Source organism: Sinohyriopsis cumingii, unplaced genomic scaffold (assembly GCF_028554795.1).
Source record: "Sinohyriopsis cumingii isolate HCF-2022 unplaced genomic scaffold, ASM2855479v2 utg001908l, whole genome shotgun sequence".
NCBI classification, from domain to species: domain Eukaryota; kingdom Metazoa; phylum Mollusca; class Bivalvia; order Unionida; family Unionidae; genus Sinohyriopsis; species Sinohyriopsis cumingii.
Genome location: NW_028316080.1, coordinates 754,534 through 776,723, shown reverse-complemented (window position 1 = coordinate 776,723; position 22,190 = coordinate 754,534). Strand labels below are relative to the sequence as shown.

Below are 22,190 nucleotides of genomic sequence, written 5' to 3'. Positions count from 1 at the left end.
TGGTTATAATGCAAAGCTACTTAGTCTGAAATAAATATGATAGTTTTATAGGTATTCTTTTCCCCTTATAAAAAGTAAAATCTATTAATATAGATGCTTAAATTCTGTTGAGGACAAAAACAAATATGTGTCCAGTTAGCCGACCATGCCTGTTTTTTGATGCCGACCCTGGCACCTTTTTCTCACAGGATTAAAATAAAATAAAATAAATTATAGTAATAATTTTGAAAAAAATCCCAAAATTAACTACCGTATTTACCGCATATGTTGGGACACAATAAAATAATTATTTTTTTCCCTGTCCCAGAACTTACAGTGAAACATTTTTTTCACTTTGGTTATATGTCCCAAGACTTAAGAACGAAATAAATTGGTACTGCATTTGTGCTCTCCCCCCCCCCCAACTGCACGTCGCAATAAAATAGATGAATAAAACGCTTAATTGACAATAAAAAGAAAGAAACTAACCTTGTGTTGTTATCATTTATTCCTTTTTTTCAACGTGAACATTAAAGAATAAAACATTTGCACGAAATCCGTGTAAGTAGCATAAGCTTCCATACTGTAGCGTGTATCAATTATGTCCGATACCACACACCATGTTGTTTATTGACATGAACACTGAGAAACAATTGTGTGTGGTTGTGCTCAAAGGTTTGAACATGTTATCCGACTGAAAACTGGAGCCAACAAAATCGCATACAAGAGGGGAATAGTCAACTGATATCTTGAAGAAGCCAGTCACGCATGACACGGTGTTGGGTTCAAAATAATCAAGACTGAATTATATCCAGGTCTACTGTATGACAATATCTCGCAAAAAAAATAATCATTTGAAAACACATTCACTGGAGTACAAATGACAGTCTTTTCACCGGCTAGGGTTACATAATTATCCTTACTATAACAAGCACACATAAGCCCTGGTGGTGAATAAACACGACTGGCAGCAAGCAGTTTACTCCTTCTTTGAACCTACCGACAGGACATCAAAGACAAAAGGTTATTTTTATTACAAAGCAGGCGATCTCAGAAGCCGACCCCGGTTACCTTATTTTGTAAAGGATATCAACACAAAGGTTATTTTATTGCAAAGCAAGCCGACATCGGAAGTTGACTATGGATTCTGTGAAGTGAGCCGATTTTTTTTTTGTTTTTTTTTTTTGAATATACAAAGACGGTCGAGATATGGAAGCATACTTGGGTTCCTTTTCAACTGTATTCACGGGAATTTTGAAAATAAATTTAAACAATGGAACAAATTTTAAAGTGACACAATATAGTGCTTTGTGCACAGATGTCGATGACCCAGCGTCACCCAGAATATTTGGAGAAAATAAAATCATGTGATGAATTCGTTAAGGGCAAAAGAGAACTATACTGTATGCCAGTATCTCGTAAATAAAAATCATTATTTTAAAACACATTCACTTGAGTGCAAATGACAATCTTTTCACCAGCGTGGGTTACATAAGTATCATTAATATTTACCCGCAGACATCAGTGCACCTTTGTATTAATTATTACTAAAGATGCCAAGCACATGTAAGCCCTTTTGGTAAATAAACACAACTGGCAGCCAGCAGTAAACTTCTTTGAACTTGCCGACAGGACATCAAAGACAAAGGTTATTTCTATTACAATGCAAGCAGACGGTGGATGCCGACTTTGGACTCGGAAGCCGATATTTTTTTTTTAAAGGATATCAATACAAAGGTTATTTTATTGCAAAGCAAGCTGACCTCAGATGCTGACTACTGGATTCTTTTAAGTGTGCCGATTTATTTTTTTAGCTTTGAATATACAAAGACGGCCTAGATATGGAAGCTAACTTTGGTTCCTTTTCAACAGTATTCACAAAAAGTTTGACAATAAAGTAAAACAATGGAAGAGTTTTTAAAGTTGCACAATACATTACTTCGTGCGCGAACATCGATGACCCAGCATCATCCAGAAGATTTGGAGAAAATAAAATCACGTGATGAATTCGTGATGGCCAGAAGAGAAACAGATCATTTAGCTGACAATATGATCATTAACATGGATGAAACTCTGGTGTACTTGGATCGCATTCCTGGATGGACTGACGATAAGATGGGAATCAAAAGTGTGAGAATTAGCAAGACTAGTGCAGATTTGAAAAAAATCTTCCTTTTGTTCTTGCAGTTTCCACTTCAGGTGGTGTGTTGCCTCCAACAATTTTTCACGGTATGAGAAAGTTAAAAAAGTATTCATGTACCAAAATAATAGACCGTACGTGTGCAGGAGAAGGGTTGTGTTGATGAGATGCTGCTGCATTGGATTAAAGAGTTTTATCTCAAGTACAGTTTTATATTTAAAAAATAAAATTTCAGTTGGATTGCAATTTCCGACATGTAATTTTCGAATGATTTAAAAGGTGTCCCACAACTTACGACTCAAAAAAAACGATGTGCCCCAGAACATACAGCGCACAAAAAAATTACTTTTAAAATTAATTTATGGTGTCCCAACAAATACGGTGTCCCAACATATGCGGTAAGTATGGTAGTGCATCTAATTTTGAGCCAGTTTTGCCCAACTCTCTGAATGTAGCGCTTAGTACATTATAGATGCTAATCTTAATAATATATATATAAAAACCCTAAACAATCTCATCTACATACCTACACTAATTTTGAAACCAGCGCAATATGAAACACCTTTCTTTCCTTGCCTTGATTCAGACTCTGGGTATCTATAGGAAAATGCCCACCAAGCTTCCAAGTTTGGCATCAGTCATCTTAAGGCTGTATTTGATATCCGAGTTTGTCACAGGATAGAAATTACCAATCATTCATACAAAATTAAAACTAAGAGTAATTTCAAAATGTATTTGATTTATACATACAGTCTAGGATTACTGTATTGTTTGCTCGTTTTGTCTTCATTGTATGTTTTATATTTTGTATGGTTGTCAATTTGAATTTATTTTATATTAACAGAACGTGCTGTATTACATGGAGATGTCTCAAAGAAACTTTTACTGTCTGTTTATCTTAATACAGGAAATACAGTTTTGCTATGAAAAGAGAAACAACTTTAGTTAACAGATTAGCGAGAAATTTATTAAAACATTGAGTGCTGATATTTATTGTGTTAAAAAATCAATTAACGTTTTTACATGCCTATAATCTACTAATTGCCTTTAAGGCTCCATATGATATTAAAGGCAGGATACTCTAGAAGACCTGAAGATAGCTTCAAGAAAGGGAAGTAAAGGGTGTTATCTACCTATTATTAAGGCAATACTTAATTGTGGATCAACTTTGTACAAATAAGAAAGCCATTTGTAACAGGATGCCTTTTCAATGTAGTCAAAGTCTATGAAATGTCAGATAAACATTTCCCTAATTTTAGCAATGGAAGACATTTTTAAAGGTGAACTGACACCATTTGCAAAAGAAACTGAAATCCCTCTCTGTCCTGCAAATTGTATGAGGAGACTAATGAAGGCATGAGTCACTGTGGCTCAATGGTTATCATTTCCGGACTTACAACTGTAATGGTTTCAACTGTACCACATCATCAGTCCACTCACAACTGTAATGGTTTCAACTGTACCACATCATCAGTCCACTCACAACTGTAATGGTTTCAACTGTACCACATCATCAGTCCACTCACAACTGTAATGGTTTCAACTGTACCACATCATCAGTCCATTCACAACTGTAATGGTTTCAACTGTACCACATCATCAGTCCACTCACAACTGTAATGGTTTCAACTGTACCACATCATCAGTCCACTCACAACTGTAATGGTTTCAACTGCACCACATCATCAGTCCATTCACAACTGTAATGGTTTCAACTGTACCACATCATCAGTCCACTCACAACTGTAATGGTTTCAACTGTACCACATCATCAGTCCATTCACAACTGTAATGGTTTCAACTGTACCACATCATCAGTCCATGTCAACTACATGTCCTTCAGCAAGCCGTTTTGTTCAAATTACATTGGCACTGAAAAAAACTGTACTGCTGTGTCTTAAAACACTAGACAAAACACTTATGATAGGCTTAATGAAATATAGGAAGTGGTTTTTATGAAATTCAAAATTGCGATTATTGATAAATGCAAGATGGATGACAGATGATTGGCACAGAGACATAAACTGGTTTTATGGCCAGGCTAGCTGAAAACCAACCTTTGCCCTGGTCTATGGCAAGCCTTGCCTCCTCTTCCTCTAGCATTTCTTTTAAGTCTTTCTGTTTGGCCTGGACCAGACATTCTTTAAACTTTTCATATGTATCCTGACTTCCTTGTTGAATCCGCTGTATAAGCCTCATGGTCTTATCAGATGTTACTCTTTCCTCCTGTAGAATCATAAAAAGGAACACTGTAAAATGTTTTTCTATTAGTAATTTTAAAGTACAACTAGGGAAAAAAAGTCAATGTTTTAAATAACAAAACTTAATCTGCCCTTAAATTTAAGTCTAGAATCTGATTAACAATTATTGTCTGATGTCTTGACTTGAACTTTAAGTCATTTTGGTGAAATTTTTAACAGAAGCACTTCAAAATCCAAAATTCATCAAGGAATCTGTCATGGTATTTCTATCAAATAATTAGGTTCTACAGCCATGTTATGCCTACAATACTCAATGATGCCTGCAAAAGTAGTTGGGGCAGGGGTTTGAGCATGGTGGTTAAACTAATTTTATTGATGCAATACTTACCTGTAGCAATCACATAGATGGCTCTTTATGGGCAGAAAATACCTGGACTGCATTGTGTGAATTCACTCACCCTGGTTGAACCAGATGATTCTAGAATACTAGGACACCTCTGGCTCAACCCCCATGCACATTGTCCTAGCATTCTTGTCAGGACACTGCCTAAACCAGCTGAACATCAGTGTATGGTGGATGAAGGGAATCTGGCCATATCCATTATGTATTACATCAATAAAATTGGTCTGACCTATAAAATACCCTACAATTTAATATCAATAATACATACGTGTTAGTTTTATACAGTCAATTTTGTTAGTTTTGTGGGAGGCCAATGATTGCACACCAGGAACACAAAAAAAAAAAAACCAAACCATAAACATATAATTCTCACCTTAATTGTAGAATAGAAGACTACTTGATGGTGTCCACAAGGGCCACTTTTTGAACTAGTAACAATGGGTCCAAAGAGACATATGCCTTTGCTTTGGGGAAGCTAACAACTGAAATTAGGTTGTGTGACATTGCCAAAATCAACTTTCATTATATCCCCCAGAGATGAACCAGATAGACAGGCACACGAGGTTTGAACTTCATGGGATTTAAGTTTCTTAAATGAAAGGTTCCTATTCATATGAGAAAGATAAGCTCTTTTGACTGCACTACACCTTTAAATGGTGGAAACTGAAATATCGGTTGAGCCCTTTATGGGGAAGAAAAGATGCTTCCTACCCTTTCTTCTATTTTAAAGGCTGCCAAATAAAAACAAAGCCCATATCAGAAAAAAGTCTATCCTGACCACCATTGCACATATGTGACTGTTACTAGGAGATCGCATTTTGGAATGGAGCAATCGATGAAAGCTGGAGTTTTGTTAAGAAAATGATCGTCAAAGGAGAGGAACCAACAATTTCCACTCAACCTTATCCAGTCTTGCTCTGTCGACAGGGTTATGAAGCTTTCTCCTTTGTCTCACAGATGCTAAGGAAAGCGAGAAAAGTTTTGAAGCTAATGTTCTCAAAGGAAGCTTCACCCAGAGGCTTGTGGGGGGTATTAAGGGACTACAAGACACAAGGAAAAAGCCATTTCAGCATTGGTGCAGTTCAAAATACTTGATCAGATCTGCTAAGTTTAAGTCCATCCTAATGGCTGGGCCTTTTAAAAATGTATGAGTATCGGATAAAGATACCCTATAGCTATAGAAGAAACTGAGCATTGTTCCTATTCAAAGAGGAAGAGAAGAAAATCAGTCACTGCACTTGTAGAGGCCAGCTAGGATTTACATGTTCTTTCTTACACTAATCACAAAAAGAACTCAATTTTGGCATTAAAGATCTTGCAGAAATTCTTCTGAACTGACGGGAAATGATACACTTGGCAACTTTGCTAAAAAACTTCCTTTTGCAGACGGATTATTTGAGAGAAGTCAACCAGAAAGGTGGAGAATCTGTGTGCTATTGTGTAGAAGCATGCTTCTCTGGGGTACTGATCTAAGATGGTCCAGCAGAAGATAAATAAACCATGATCATTGATGCCAGAGAGGTGCTATCAAAATGAGAAAGCAGTGGAATTCCTTACATTTTTAAGAACTGAAGGGTGGGAAGGTGTAAGTGTACAAACAATCCAACCTCAGGCTGAAAGCATTCAATGCCCAGGCCCTCTGGTCAGGTACTGTAGCAACATCAGTGGGGAACTTGTTGTTCAGACAGTAGTAAACAATTCAACAACACAGTCCAGCGTTGGAACTGGGAATCTGCAAAAGATGCATGTAGAGACCACTCTGTGAGAGTCATCTTTATTTCCTTGACAGACTGTCCACCAAAATTTTTTGTTGTTGATAGGAATGTGTGACCTTGGATGTTAATTCCTTCCAAGGCTGTCCAGTGAAGGAGGTTCTAAATCTCCTTATAAAGAGAAGTAGCACATGTGCCTCCTTTTATCCCAATGTATGCAACCATGTGTTGTTGGAGAAGACAATCATGCAGTGACCTCTTATTGTGTTGATGTACCCTGAGGGGCAATCAATTCCAATTAAATTTACTCAAATAAAGCAAGTGTGATTCCCTTTTCAGACAAACAGTTCACATTTAATACTACTGTAGTTTGAAAGATCTCTTCTGGCAACATTTAAAGCCCTGTAAAATCTGTCCCCAAAAAAGAGAAAGAAAAAAAAAAATTCCCACCCTATATACCTACCCTAATTTTTTAAATCAGTGAAAAAAGAAACACATTTTTTGCTTGTGTTGTACATTATATACCATGGACAAGGCGAGTTACACAAGGAATTTCATCATAGGGACTGTGCATTGTTTTTGGCACAAAAAAGAAAGCTTAACAATAGCTATGGGTAAGCTATTGCTGCTATTAAAATCACCATTCATTCAGAATAAATTGTGCTAAGATTTTTAAAATGGTTACCATGGCAGGCATCCTGAATATCTGAATGGCACCATTAAGACCAACTAGACATCATTAGAAATTTGTGATATGATCATCCATTCAGGAGGAGTAATGATAACAATTTCATCAAGATTACAGACGTCAATATTTTAGAAAAAGTCTCTCAGGTATCCAATTAAAGGGAACTTATAAATAATTACGCTAATACCTCTCAGGGGATTGACATGTATGAACGTAATTATTACTAATACGGGTGGCAAAAAAAGTGCAATAAAAAGGGTGATCTTTATATTACATGCCATAATAACAGAAATTTGTCTCGAAAATGTACATTTAATTTTGCTACTTACCTTGATCTGTAGTTAGTTACAATTCTTGTCACAAATCGTCTGAGTTCATATGGATTAGTATGAGAATACAGACTCAAAACAAAATGATTAATTTTATACATAACATTTACTTTAACTAATCTACATTACATGTTTAACTTTTGCTGAAAGGTCATAAAGTCCAAAATTCTGAATGCTATATTACATCAATGTTGAATTCCTCTTTCAAAATTTGTAAAGCACTATTGATTTGTCCTTTACCTGATGCAACATGCTCTTCAGTTTTAAAAAATCCCTCTACGCTAACATTTTTTAGTCGTATAATATCCACGAGTCACATCGATAAGCCCGTTTCACGTAATATTTGCATTTGTCGAGATGTTTTTTTAATATAGACTGGTCTGCTACTTAAGTGTGCATCAAACTATAATGAATATGTGGCACACGCTTTCAAATTCAAGAAACACGTCTGTTTCCTTGGGATGTCATGTACAGTTACTATAAATAGAAATTGAGGAAAATGTTTGACGTACATAGCCACATAGTCGCGCACGTCAAAAAAATACAAGATCAGTAGCTGAAGTCTACAAGTCACACAACACGAGATTCAAACTGTACTTGTTATTCTGCGTCTTGCTTGCTGACGATGTCACCAGATATAATCTTTCAACTTGGAGACATGGCTTTTTTGTCTGTGTGTGTGTATATGTTTGTGTTTTTTTTTTTTTACATGGACTAAATAGGTACCCTATATCTAATTCTATTACCCAGCTAATTATGAATTGGCGGGTATCCTGGTACCCGTTGACATGTTTAATCAAGATGGGCAGCATAGTGACCATATTGATCGACACAATTTACATTCTGGACAAACAATACATCATATGAAGACTTCTGATGAAAATAATTAAACTAGTTCATTACAATGATTTATTGTCTAAGTTCTGAATAAATTAATTTAGTATAACTATTTCCAGTATGTACAGGGATGCAATAAATAACTGAATACTGGTATATTTGAAAGAAGAAACATTTCTTTGTCTGCTTATTTATCTATATATTCATTTCTTGAATTTGCTCACTGTAATGATGTTCTATGTTCACTGTTGTATGTATCTTCACATTCAGAAAATATCTTTGCTTATCTATCTGCAGTATGGTCTTTCTCCTTCACAAATGACAATAAAATATCGTAAAATTACAGGGCAGATCATTGTGACATAACTAGTATTCAATTAAATAGGTTATTGAATATTCTTTTACCATTTTCAGGGTTAAATTTACGTGCAGAAATAAACAGCCAATACCCTGACTCTATGCATGTCTCATTGTACGTGTACGTTACAAATTCCTGCCCTAAAACCAAACGTGTGGTACTGTAAGCAACATTCTGCTACATTTATTTTGATTATATATTCAGACAATAAAAAGTATAATTTAAAAAAACATGTATATTCAATATATGCATATTTAGAAAAGGCTGATTGACTTTGATTGTAGTAAAAAAAATTATTCAAAGAAATCTAAACAAACTTGTGCAGTGACTTGAATAGAGGCACATCTATCATTACCAAGAAAAAGTAATTGTTTGTGATAAAGACAGTTGAATTCCAAATGACAACCCCTATTGTTTAAAAAACACACCCTCCCAGAATTCATTTAATTTACACTGAAATGTGAACCAAGTGCTTAATATTCAAGCAGTAATGGAAGTCATGTGGCTGAATATACATCACTAGTTACTATACATTAATAGTTACTATACATCACTAGTTACTATAAATGACTAGTTACTATACATCATTAGTTACTATACATTACTAGTTACTATACATTACTAGTTCAATACTAACTGCATGTTTACTGTACAGGACTGACCATTTAATCTGTGTGGCATTCATACTGGGATAGCTTTGTCTTCCTTTGTTACAAAATAAATTTGTTTCAAGAAAAATAAAGACTGGAATAATGTATTTTTTACAAATCAAAGCAAGACAATTATTTTCAAGCATTAACCCCAACCAACCTGCTTACAAAATTAAATGGTCTCTCCCTAATAAAGACTTTTATTTTATACTAGACAGTGAATTACTTGATTTTATTAGACAAATAATCTTCATATTTAACTTGTAATGAGTGAAAAAGTATCATAATTTTCACACTAACAACATTACAATCATAGAATTTGACTTTGATCTTAGAAAATTACATATCTGAGAGGTAAATATGGCTGCCTCTCATTAAAGATGAGATTTTGTACAGATGGGTTACTTATGTCAGTTGATGTGTTCCACAGTGAAAATATGAAAGGCAGGATTCATTTTGAGACAAGATATTTCTAGTGATTGTAACCCAATGATGGAGTGTTGTAGGTCTCATTGTAAATGAAAAGGTGACTGACATCTTTGTAAGTAGTTTGGAGCAGGACCATTGTGAATTTTAAACTTTAATCTTATTTTGAGCTCTCTCTCTATCTCTCCTAATTAACAAATAATCTGTACTAAGGTGATCTGAGTGATACAAGGAATGAACGACAATGAAAAGATAAATGTACAAATATGATACAAACTGTGTTCTTCTTTCTATCAGCGACTTTTCTTTAACATGAATCAAACAACAGAGTAGCCTGTGGTTATACCATAGAATTCAACAAAATGCTACTTAATCAATAAAATAAATGCTCTTCACTTATCCATGAGTACAGCTGTCCACATCACAACAAAGAAATCAAACCTGCAGAAGAGCTACTGTCACACATTTAGGTCATCAGTTTGCATGTGAAATTAGCACATCAATGGTAAGGAAAATTAACCATGTTTAAGCTTTATGTTGTGTTAGGTTATTACTATACAAATAAATATATGTCATTAAAAAGTGTCGGTGCTAACTTACAGGTATCTAAGATGACATTTTGTGGCTCTTCATGAAAAAAGTTACTCCTACTTTAAATAATGAATACAACTTTGCACAGTTTAAATTAAAATAAATGAACAAAATAGTAATAATGCTCTTTCTCTTTCATATAACTAAAACTAACATACATTTATGTAGTGCCTTGCCCATGCACACAGATATTTTATTAAGTGCACAAATATATCTTCTTTTCTTCACAAAATACGGAATTTCAGTATGAGGATGAACTTATCTTTGTTATTGTCTTTATTTTTCCAAAATGGTACATGACGAGTTAGTGTCTAGCAATAAATTGGGGGTTGGGTGGGTGGGTTCATGGATCAAGCACCAGAACTAAAGCTTAAACTACTCGTCTATAATGCTTAGCTGGATGTCAGTAGAAATCGTACATTATTTTAATGAGAACTCATGAAGTAGATAACTATCAGAACCTGTGTGATTTTCATTTCACTTCAGTCAGGAGTCTGGTGTGAATGAGATTTGTTATCAACTTGTTCAGCATTTACTGTTCTTTTCACTAAAATACCATTGTCATTCATTTGAAAGTAAATCACATGAACTGCAAGGGAAATAAAGACACGAATCTGTAGATTCTGATAACACAGCAAAGGAAAACAATAAAGTTCATGAAGCATCATCTTTATGCTAGTATTATCTGAAATTTGATTTGGCATTATGTATCATAAATTATTTTCGTATGATCTAGCAAATGTGCATAATCACTAATGATCACATTGTTTTCAGTATCCAAAAGCCAAGAAATCGCTCCTGAAAGAGATAACACTGTATATAAATCAGTGCATGCCTCTGTCTCTGAACTGCACGAGAGCATAAAAAGTAAACCATGCCCATTTAATTGAGACCACATGAAAGTGGTCATCAGAAGCTGTGGTCATCATAAGCTGTGGTCATCAGAAGCTTGGTATTATCTGTGATACACCATGGCACCTTCATCTCGATGTGCAGAGAGATAGTGGATGATTATTTTTTCAATCATCTCCGTTCTCTCCATCCCTACCGTGAAGCATGCAGAATAATAAAAAAATGCATGAACTGTGCTTTGCTACAAGTAACAGGTTGTATATCCCTCTTAAACCAATCACAGACTCATTTGAAAAGATCCTCTATATATTTTCATACAGTACTTAAAGAATTACAAATTCTTACCAAAATGTCACGCATTGTCACATCGTCTATAAGTCCTTTCTGCTGTATGTACAAGCAAACAGGCTTAACATCAAGATCACTCATCAGATTTGGCAGACACTGAGTCAGAACATTTCGATGTAGTTTTCCTTAAAAAGACAGAATTCAGATTCTTTGAAATGACATTTATTTTATTTGTACTTATGTAATTACCTATGGAAGCAGACTATTAGCTATGGCATAGAGATGTGAAGCAACTTTTCAGGTTCTGATAAATTTTAAGGCTAAGAGAAATAAAGTTCCAAAGCTCTACTTGTTAAGTCTATTAAATATTACAGTATACAATAACAGTGTCAAGGTGTATCCTTGAGCCATTAGGGAAATGCTTAAAAATTTAAGAGAAAGCTTTAATTACACCATTCACAATATTAAAACTGTTAGACCTAAGGATAGGATATCACTGATACCATGTAGATGGCTTGCTTTGCAAATAATTCTGTCAAAATGAACAAGTCTGTGCTGGATAGTGACTCTGACATACACTGTACTTATGAGATAATGTGAAAATAACTACTCCCACCACCACACCCCTCACACAAATGTTGTTCAACTTCTTGATAAACTCAATATTTATTGCTGAGCAGAAACATCTATAAAATGGTTTTGATCCTAACAAGTGGGATATACCAAAAGTCACTGTGAACAGAGCACTATCCAAAGATCATCTTGTGTAATAGTGTTCCACAGGGTTCATTACTAGCCACTATTTTATTTCCAAGCTTTATCAGTGATCTGTGTTTTTTCCTGGGTGGAAAAAGTTGGCCAAAAGAGCCTCCTACCAGGTCATAGAATAGTGTAATTACCCAAAGAATGGATTATGGGTTGCAAATATCTAAAACCATTTCAAATACATATTAGTTTTACATGCATCTGCATCAAGAATAAATTAACATCAGCAACAAATATTCACTTATTTCAGCATTTTTTGTGTAATATTTGCTTCGACTGGGTTCTAAAGTCAAACAACAAATATTTTTTTTTACAACTCTAGTAGATAAGGAAACTGTAGTACCCGTTTGACTCAAGAATTGATTAAAACTAGAATAATGTTGGAGATGGGAATATTGCACGGCAATGAAAATTGTTAGCTCAAAGTCATTAAATTTAGCATCAATGTTTAGTAAATAAATGACTCGCGTTTCAGTTTTAACTGAATCATAATTTATAATTCAAATGCCTAATTCACATGCATGTCACTTATAAGTGATCTAGACATGTAGTGAATGAATGGCTCACTTGCACTATTATGTGAAGTACACTTCATAAGTAAAATATCTAATCCTTCTCCTGTCCTGTCATGTATAAATTACCTATATGTGAATATTAGCCCTTAATAGGTAATGAATATAAGTGAACTAAAAGCTACATAATTTGGTAAGGAAAATCAATTGCTTCATTCCTGTTTCCCCCCGTTATTTTCTAACAAAAGATATGCTCAGCCTTACGCTGATGATTGCCATATGGTGACAATATTTTGAATCATAAATAGTTCAATATTTCTATAATAGACTTTTAGTGAAAACACCATTCAGGAGAAGTAGTCATATATACAGATTTTTTGGAGGGACATCAAGGCAGCTGTTTTGAGGTTAGACCAGTTTCATTTTAATACAGGAATGAAAAGTCTTTTTAATTTGTAACTGGTGATATGGATATCCATTTAGTACAAGTAGCTGCTACATTATATAAAATCTGGACAGTCAGACTATCATCATATTCACTTAGGACCAACTACAGCTAGTGCAAGGTTTATTGTAGGCTGCAGTCAAGTAGACTTATTTTTCATCTTTGGTGCCATTGTTACATCTAGGGATTTAAACTTAAGTAACAGGAACAAGATAACCTAATGAATTTCTAGTATGTAATCCTATGATCTTAATGTGTTATATCAAGTTCTCACTAATCCGGCATCTGCTCTAAGGTAATCCGAACATAACTTGTACAGTGCTTATGTGCTACCATAGTAACACAAATAAATTCAATAGAATTATTTAATAAAAATGTTTTTGCTTCAGAGTAATCGCATGGATGTAGACTATCACTGAAGTCCTGGAAACTTTCAAAATCATCCAATTAGATATTCTAATACTTGACTAATAATCACATAATTCCACAGAACTGACTGTTTTAATCACTGATTATTCACTCCACTATACCCAATGCATATATTATCAATGAATCACAAGTTCTTCTCTCAACAACTCTTACATATGCTGTGTATAATTGAAAGAATAAATTTCTTCATTATATATTGTCCTTTTATCTCTGAATCAGAACAATATCGAACTACCTCTTATTATTTGAAAATAATTAAAACATAAATAAAAACAGTCCCATTCTGACAGTCAAATCTCAATGAACCAATCAAATGCTAGAGTGTGCATGTCTGGTCAATTGTACTTTCAATTCCCACTCTTGTTTATGCAACCTACAATAAATAATCGCGTCATCTTGACCTCATTTGGTTCTTTATTTCATCTTTGGGCAAGCTTGTGAATGAATTTTACTACAAAGTATAAATTTACTTTTACGACATTAGTAACCATTGAATTAAACAACAGAAAATAAACTTCATAGTCTCAAACGACTTACACAATTACATCCTAAATTCAAAAAAAGATGATGCAAAAATGCATAACACTGTAATGCTTTTTAATCTTTCTTTGACAGACTCTCTTAACCACCTCTTCTGTTTTCAAGTTTGATTTGCTGCATATGCAATGACCGGCCTTTTCTCTGCATTTTCAACATTTGTTCTGTTATTGGCAGGAAAGAGATGCCTAGTAATATACAAAGAAAACATTCGTTCACATGGCAAACAAATAAGAGGAACTGTCCACAAAATACATGCTATCTCCATTTGGTGTTTCGATTTGTTTTGCATAGCAATAACGTGATAAGCTTAAGTTTGGTGTCTTATCAGGGCAGACTGTTCCTAATCCTTAGTAACCTAAATTAATGGGAAGCTGATAGATTATATTTCGGTGCAAGTTGCATGCTGCTCTCACACAAGACAATGTGTTCCTCTATCATCAGCACATAAACAATTTGAATTCTTTAACAACCTTCCTTGAAATATTTTGGTGAATAATGATTGGTGGATACTTGCTATAGTCAGTGTAGGTGTAATCATTCTACTTTAGTTACAGTGTTTAGAGGACCAATTATACAGCAGTTAATATACAGATAGCAAATGCAGCTACTATAAGGCACTGGCCATTTAACTATCGGGGGAGGAGGAATGCGATTGTCTTTTATCTCAAGATGATTTATTTTGTTTTGGAAACAAAGAATATAACAGTGTGTTTGTTTTTCTATTAATCATAGCAAGAATATTTTTCAATCTACTTGAGTACTATAAAATTTCATAAAAATCCCATGTCCTTTCCTCAGGAAATCAAATTGTTGGTCCACATTATAATTGCAGTATATTATGGTATATACATGTATCCCTTTATGTTAAGAAATACTGAGGCATCCTATTTCTCATGGCACCCAGCTCTAGTATGTTGTTTTGTGACAATTCAGAACTTAGATGACACTCAGGCATTTCTTGCTAACTTTCAAATCATGAGTGACAATTTTATATAGGTTACTAATCCACTCAGCTGATTTAAAGTTATTTAATGTCATCCTCTGTATTAACTGCCCTACATGTACCACAATGCCATAAAAAACCAAACCAATATTCGAATATGTGCATATGTGTCAGCTTGACATAATTTTTATTTAGGACGAATTTAATACATGTATCATTAAAAGTCTATTGTTAAAAATCCATCATAATGATCATCCATTCAGAAGCAACAGCAAGATTGTGAATACAGTCATCATGGCAGCCATATTGGATGTATGACTGGCACCATTTTCATTCAGGACCAATTGGGTATCATAACAAGTCTTCTAGTTGATACCCCATGTTGATATAAGCACCCACTCAGTAGTCTAGTAATAACATGATTTTCAAGATGGCTGCAATGGTGGCCATATTGGAAATTCAGGTGAAAACCCAGGTGAATAGTACTTTCTTTTCAAAGTTATTATAGCATGAGTTTTAAGACAGCTATCATACAGCCAAGTTGGATTTTAGATTGGAATCTTGAAGACATCATAAGAAGTCTTTCAACCCCATGTTAATATGGGCACCCATTTATTGGGAGTAACAATTACAAGATTTTTAAGATGGCTGCAATGGTGGCCATATTGGAAGTTAGGTTAGTAACGTTTTCATTTGGGATCAACAAAGCATCATATGAAGTCTTTCAGTGAAAATTCCATGTTTACATGACCATCCAAAAAGGGCATGCACGAGTAGTAGCAATAACAAGATTTTTAAGATAGGTGCTGTGGCAGTTATACTTGATGTGAGATCAGCACCATTTTCATATAGCAACAACTAGACATCAAAAGAAGTCTTTCAGTGAAACAACCATGTTGATATGACCATCCATTCATGAGTAGCGATAGATTTTTAAAATGACCAGTGTGATGGTCATATTGGATTTCCAAGCAACACTATTTTCATTTAGGACCAACTTGACCATGGAATGTACTGTGGGTAAGTTTTCAAGGCAATCCTCCAAGTAGTTTAGGAAGAGTAGATATAATAAACTTGTGCTAATGGATGGATGGAAAGAAGACAGATGGATAACAGACAACAAACCATTCCATCAGCTCTTCAAGTATATGGCAAGTGATATTAAGCAGCTACAGAAAGCAGTCCCTTCTGAAGTACACAGCAGTTTAAAACTGCTGTCAGAAATTATTGTAGTCAAAATATGCAAGAGATTTGTGCATTCAACAATCAAGCACAAAGATCATATATTGCTTTGGTAATGATCTGATATTTTATTTATGTTTCATTTGATGCTGATAACAATATCACATATGCTAAAACTGTACTTTCTGGGCTGACCAGGTACTTTGATACTTCTGAAAAATGTGGATTGTTTGTTATGACTAGAGACACAAAAGATAATCTAAATGCACTGATTTTTCTCTAGATCAAGATAATATTGTTAAATATGCAAAAGTCCTACATCCAGTACTTTGTTCTTCTACAAATTCAGCAGCACTGGTATCAAAATCTGCAGCAATTCCCTTGCCTAGGGCTAGTCAGTTTTGTGTTGGACTTTTTTCACTGGTCTGATGGCCAAGTATGTGTACAGTTGAGTTGCAGTTGTCACCGGTAGGCATTTATAGGAAACATCAAAGAAGGTTAAGCATGATTACAAAATTTCTTACCAAAATCTACTAGCCCTTATGGCTACAAAAAGTACATCTTAAATTCAAGGCATATAGCATGTGAAAATGATGACATTTTATTGGGTTATCACAGACAGACATCCTGAAAATGAGACTCTGTTCAGCATGTTATCAAACTATCACACTACTTATTCAAAGTTCTATCCTCTTACCTGGTATGCCAATGTCTGATATCTCTTTTCCAGAAGTTTTCCTTTTCTTGTTAGATTTGTTTCCCCTTTCTATCGGTATATCTATTTCACACTCTGGTAAGTCTGTACCAAAACTCTGGACACTGTCCACATCCATGCCAAATGTTACTTCATGTGAGGCTCCAGTTGCAAGCGTATCCTGTTGTTTCTTCTCCTGCTGCTGTACCCCAGTGTCTGTCTCATTCATGATAGACTTGACATCTCTTTGAGCATGGACCTCCTTGATCCCGGCTTCCTTAGACCTTTTTGTTATTAATTCTATAAGTCGTTTATATTCCACTTTCAGAGAGTCTACATTGTCCAATGTTATTTTCTCCTGTATTCCAAGCTCCTGTCTTAAGTCCTGTACAACAGCACTTAATGCTATTATCTCTAAGTCTACATTTAAGACATCCAATAAATCAATTTCAATCTGTAAAAAGACATGTAAACACATTTAGCAAAATGGATTCGGACATATTATAACACTTGAATTGCTGCAAGAAGATACCACAACCTTCTTTGCAGTTAACATCAATGGGTATGATGGTGGAATAATGATAACAAGTGACTCAAGTGGGCATGAAAACACCTAGCTAATATCTAATGCATATAAAAAAGCAAGCTCAAAAGTATTTGGCCAAGAAATCTCGTTTAGTAGGGCACTTGATAACATTTAGTTTCACGCAACTGTGTCGCCCTCTTTAAATAAAGTTGTACCATCAATATTAGTATTATTATTAGTAGTAGTAGCCAAATTAGGTAGATACATACATAATATGTTGACTCATTATACTTCTGACTGGGTATTCCAGATACTTGTAGTAATACTTTGTCAAAAGGGTCTTAGTGTTAAAAGGACACATACATAACAATGTTGACTCCCTGTGTTTCTGACTGGGTATTCCAAGCATGTGTAATACTTTGTCAAGAAGGTTTGCAGTATTAGGTAGATACACACACCTGAACACCAGACATGGTTTTCAAAAGATTTCAAGTTTATTTCAATACTTAACAACCTATATTTTTATCTTTACCACAGTGTGTCTTTGAAAATCTGCAAACAAATTTTTAAAGATTTTTTAAAAAATTTTGATTGTGAAATATTTTTTTTAGTAACAGATTACTTTTAAATCTGCTATGAGATCTGTAATTGGATAGGTTAGTTCTGTCATTAGTTGAATTCCTATGAAGTGAATGCTACATAGTTCTGCAAAGCTAATCACACTGAGCATCTTGATAAAATGACTTTTGGAAATTTTTAAAGATATGTAATCTCTGATGGTCTTGTAAATATGTATGCTAGGAGATAAACCTGTTTGGTCTGGAAAAAATATGCATGTAAAACTTTTATTCTGCAAAGGACACCTTTTCAGTCAACTCACACTGTCATAAAAAATAAAAATCACATGCCCTGCCTAAACCAATACAAGACTATAACCAATTGCCTTCTTACATGGATTTCATGGACCTATACCTGAAAATGGATATATATATATATATATATATATATATATATATATATATATATATATATATATATATATATATATATATACACACACACACAGCACCCTCGCGCCCGGATAACTCGCGATCCCGCTTATAACGTGATGTCCGTCTTGACTACCGATTTTTTCCAGAAAAAATGTATTTAAAATATCTTCAAAATATGCTGAACATGAAAAAAATTACGATAAGAATTGTTCAATTAAACACTGATACACTGCTCGTTTTATCATTGAAAATGGTGATTATTGCCCGTACAAATATAATCCATATTTTGAAATTTGCAAGTTCTAAAGAAGATTTAATTTCAGAGATCTCGAAAATGAAAATTTTTGATGTGGGATGCAGAAAATCACTGAGGTGGGTACCTTCCGTCATGTTTCAGCCACCTGCTTTGTGGGATAATGTGTTGATCATTTAACTGTGCTGATATTTACAATGACAGAATTCAGTGACTGAAAGACTCTTTGATGTACTGTTGCCATTTTATAAGAGTACATTAAAAAAAAAAAGAACATGATGCAACAGCTAGGTGGCTAGTTCAAAAGCTTTGACTGGCGGCCGAGTGAGAAAATGTACTGATATTTAGTGATTGAATTCAGAGGCAGAAAGACCCAGTTTTAAAATCCTAGCGAGACCTCTGTTTCAAGATATCATATATTATGCAAGTTTTTATGATAAATAGTTGTCAGTATACTGTAATTAAACAGTCTGGTGAAATAGCGATCAATGAAAACTTCTGGTAAATGCTAACAGGTGGCAACAGAGAATGAAATAAACACCAATTAAACGTCTTCCTGTGTGAAAGTCACGTTCTAATCCTTTAATTCCGTTTCAGTGTAAACATTATAATCACAACATATTCTGTTCATTGAAAACATGAAAAGAGTCAATCGACCGTCACATCGAAACCCGTGGGTACTTCTTTGAGAACCTAATTACATGTACATGCCAGCTTTGTTTTGATCAACACCTTGGGGATGTGTTTGTTGCATTAAAAAAATATCGATTACAAGAGACCTGGGGTGCTGGATTAAGGGTCTTGGGGCTGCCTTTGACGTAAAGCAAAATAGTAATAGAGACAACGACGATGATAGTGACTTCGAATGTTTCAGTGAAACTGATTTCATTAATGCCGAGGCTGTTTGGGAGAAATTCGTGCAGACTCATGGTCCTGAGATGGGCGTTTCTTGATGATATGGAGGAATGGATTTGTGCTGACAATGATTGCCCCACAGCCCAATACATGTCAGATGAAACTATAATTAATTCTATAACGAACAAATTTGCAGCAGAAGACGATTCTAACTGGAGTAATACAAGTGTTGAAAGTGATGCAGATGCAGATGTTGCACCCCCACCCCTCTGCACAATCAAATATTTTGATATTGCCATAAGGTGGCTGGAGACACAAAATGTTGACTACATAAAGCTCATGCAGTTGAGAAATCTGAAGGATTTTGCTTGGCGGCAGAGAAACCAAGGAGTAACACCCACAAAAAATTAACTGATTTTTTCAGAAAGTGAATTGATATTTGTCAAGCGTGGCACAAACGGCAAGTATTAACTTGTTCTAATTTACGTTGTTTTAAATTTGTAGACCAATTAAATATGTTAGTACTGATTAACCCTTGTTTTTTTTGTTTTCCATTTTACTTATATCGCATTCAAATCTATCTATCTATCGTTCAATCGACAGTTTCTAGAAAAGAGTCGATATTTTGTATATAAAAAAACGTCTAATTTGGATCAAACAATAAAATTAGAATGTATCCAATTCAGCATAAACAATTAGTGACGTAGTACACAATGTGTGAAGTGGTACACATCTTAAGTGAACGGAAACCACGTGGAATAATGTTTTCGATGATCGCCTCAATATATTGTAATTTATCCTGAAATTAATGTTGTCCTATGAGGAAATAATAAAGTACACAGTTATGAAGAGATAGTTATTCACAGTTAATCTCAGAACGATTATAAAGTGAGTATTCAACAGTATAATCTGCCTACCCAACCCCCTTATTTTTCCGTTATGTCGTCAATCACTTTATTGGTTTTGGGCTTATTTTAGAGGCCTCTCGATAACTCGCTCCTCACTTAGTGGTCGATGTTTCTGGACCCCGATGTGTGCGATTTATCGAGGGAGTGGTGTATATATATATATATATATATATATATATATATATATATATATATATATATATATATATATATATATATATATATATATATATATATATATATATATATATATATATATGTATATACCAAAACAGTATACTCAGCACCTTGATGTAAAGCAAAACATGCTTTTTTTCCTTCAAAACAAACATATCAAAGCAAACCAGAAAAATGCTTTGGTGAACAAATATGTTGAATCAGACCAGAAAAATGTTTTAATTGTTTTATCTATTGCACTGGTAAATAAAAAAATACTAAGGAATCAATCTGACACATTTTATGAAGATAGTAATTGCTCAATGTCTCTATGTCAGAAAGAGATTAGTAGCTTCCGCTGAGTTCAGGTCTTTCATAATACAAGTAATATTACAAAAATGTTCATACTGTGTCATAAATAAGTCTCATTCAAAATTAAATTTTCTCCTGTCCTGAGGTCTGCCATAGTGATCTGGACAAAACTTGAAGAAGGCTGGAAATTTTCTGCCAAAAAATTCGTGGGCCAAAACCTCTGGTACAATATTTTCTTTTGAAAATTGGCAACACAATATTGAGATTGGTGATTTTTTTTTGGTGACAACTTTTTAAAAGCCAGGACCATCCATGTAATGTGTATGCTGGAAGTTCAACAGCCACATGAGGCCTGATTGGCTGGTTGTCTGCTGTGAGTGCATGCATGGCATTGATAATTTGTTGTTAACAGACAATCAGCGGTAGTTTACAGCAAGCGTGTTAAAAAGTATTTACTTTAAGAATATACTGTCTTTCAATTCACCAGCAAATAAAATGTTTATTCCTTAATTTCAACTATTTATTGTGATTTAAAATTCAAGCCAAGTCAAGATGAATGTTATGAATGAATTTATATTTTGGAAATTTGCTTACATTGGCACCAATTACTTCTGCCTATATCGATTATACAGATTGTTCCAATAATTGGCCAGATTATGAGTATGGTCGATTAATCGGTACAGCTTTACTATATACCCACATTCTCATGAGCCATGGCAGTATCAGTATATTCTTTGTCTCATAGTGAACTTGGCCATTGTCCATTTGATTCCAAAATCAATAATCTTTCAAGACTGGAAAATTCTAACTCAATTCTGTCTGGTTAACCTCAATATCTGCTCATGAAACTTAAAACACAGCTGCTCAGATCATACTCTCAGTACCACAATCAGAGCACACCTCCCCGCTGCTCTGTACCCTACACTGGCTATCCATTCGATCCAGAATCAAACAAAAAATGTGTTCTCTGTGCTATGTTTCACTGTCTAACTCCAGTCCAACATACCTATCCAACCTCACCCATGTGTACACACCAGCAAGATACATATGCTCCTCTTCTGACAACCGTATAATCATTATTCCAAGTATGAAAACAAAGTCATATGGACAGCATTCTTTTGCATACCAAGGCCCAGCAACATGGAATGAATTGCCCACTGAACTTAGACACAAAGACACAGTGGTCACATTCAAGAGGGCTCTCAAAACTCACTTATTTCGACT

General features: G+C 34.5%; 1 protein-coding gene across 1 annotated transcript in view; it reads right to left on the bottom strand.

The window, feature by feature from the left end:
- The window catches only part of LOC149771376 (uncharacterized), a 43,644-nt gene that overhangs the window by 15,976 nt on the left and 5,478 nt on the right, over positions 1–22,190 (bottom strand). The window contains exons 3-5 of the mRNA XM_089948541.1: positions 16,968–17,418; positions 11,512–11,639; positions 4,177–4,345 (exon numbers count right to left, since the gene is read on the bottom strand). Of these exons, the coding sequence (XP_089804667.1) occupies positions 4,177–4,345; positions 11,512–11,639; positions 16,968–17,418 (748 nt within the window). The remainder of the gene's footprint in view (positions 1–4,176; positions 4,346–11,511; positions 11,640–16,967; positions 17,419–22,190) is intronic.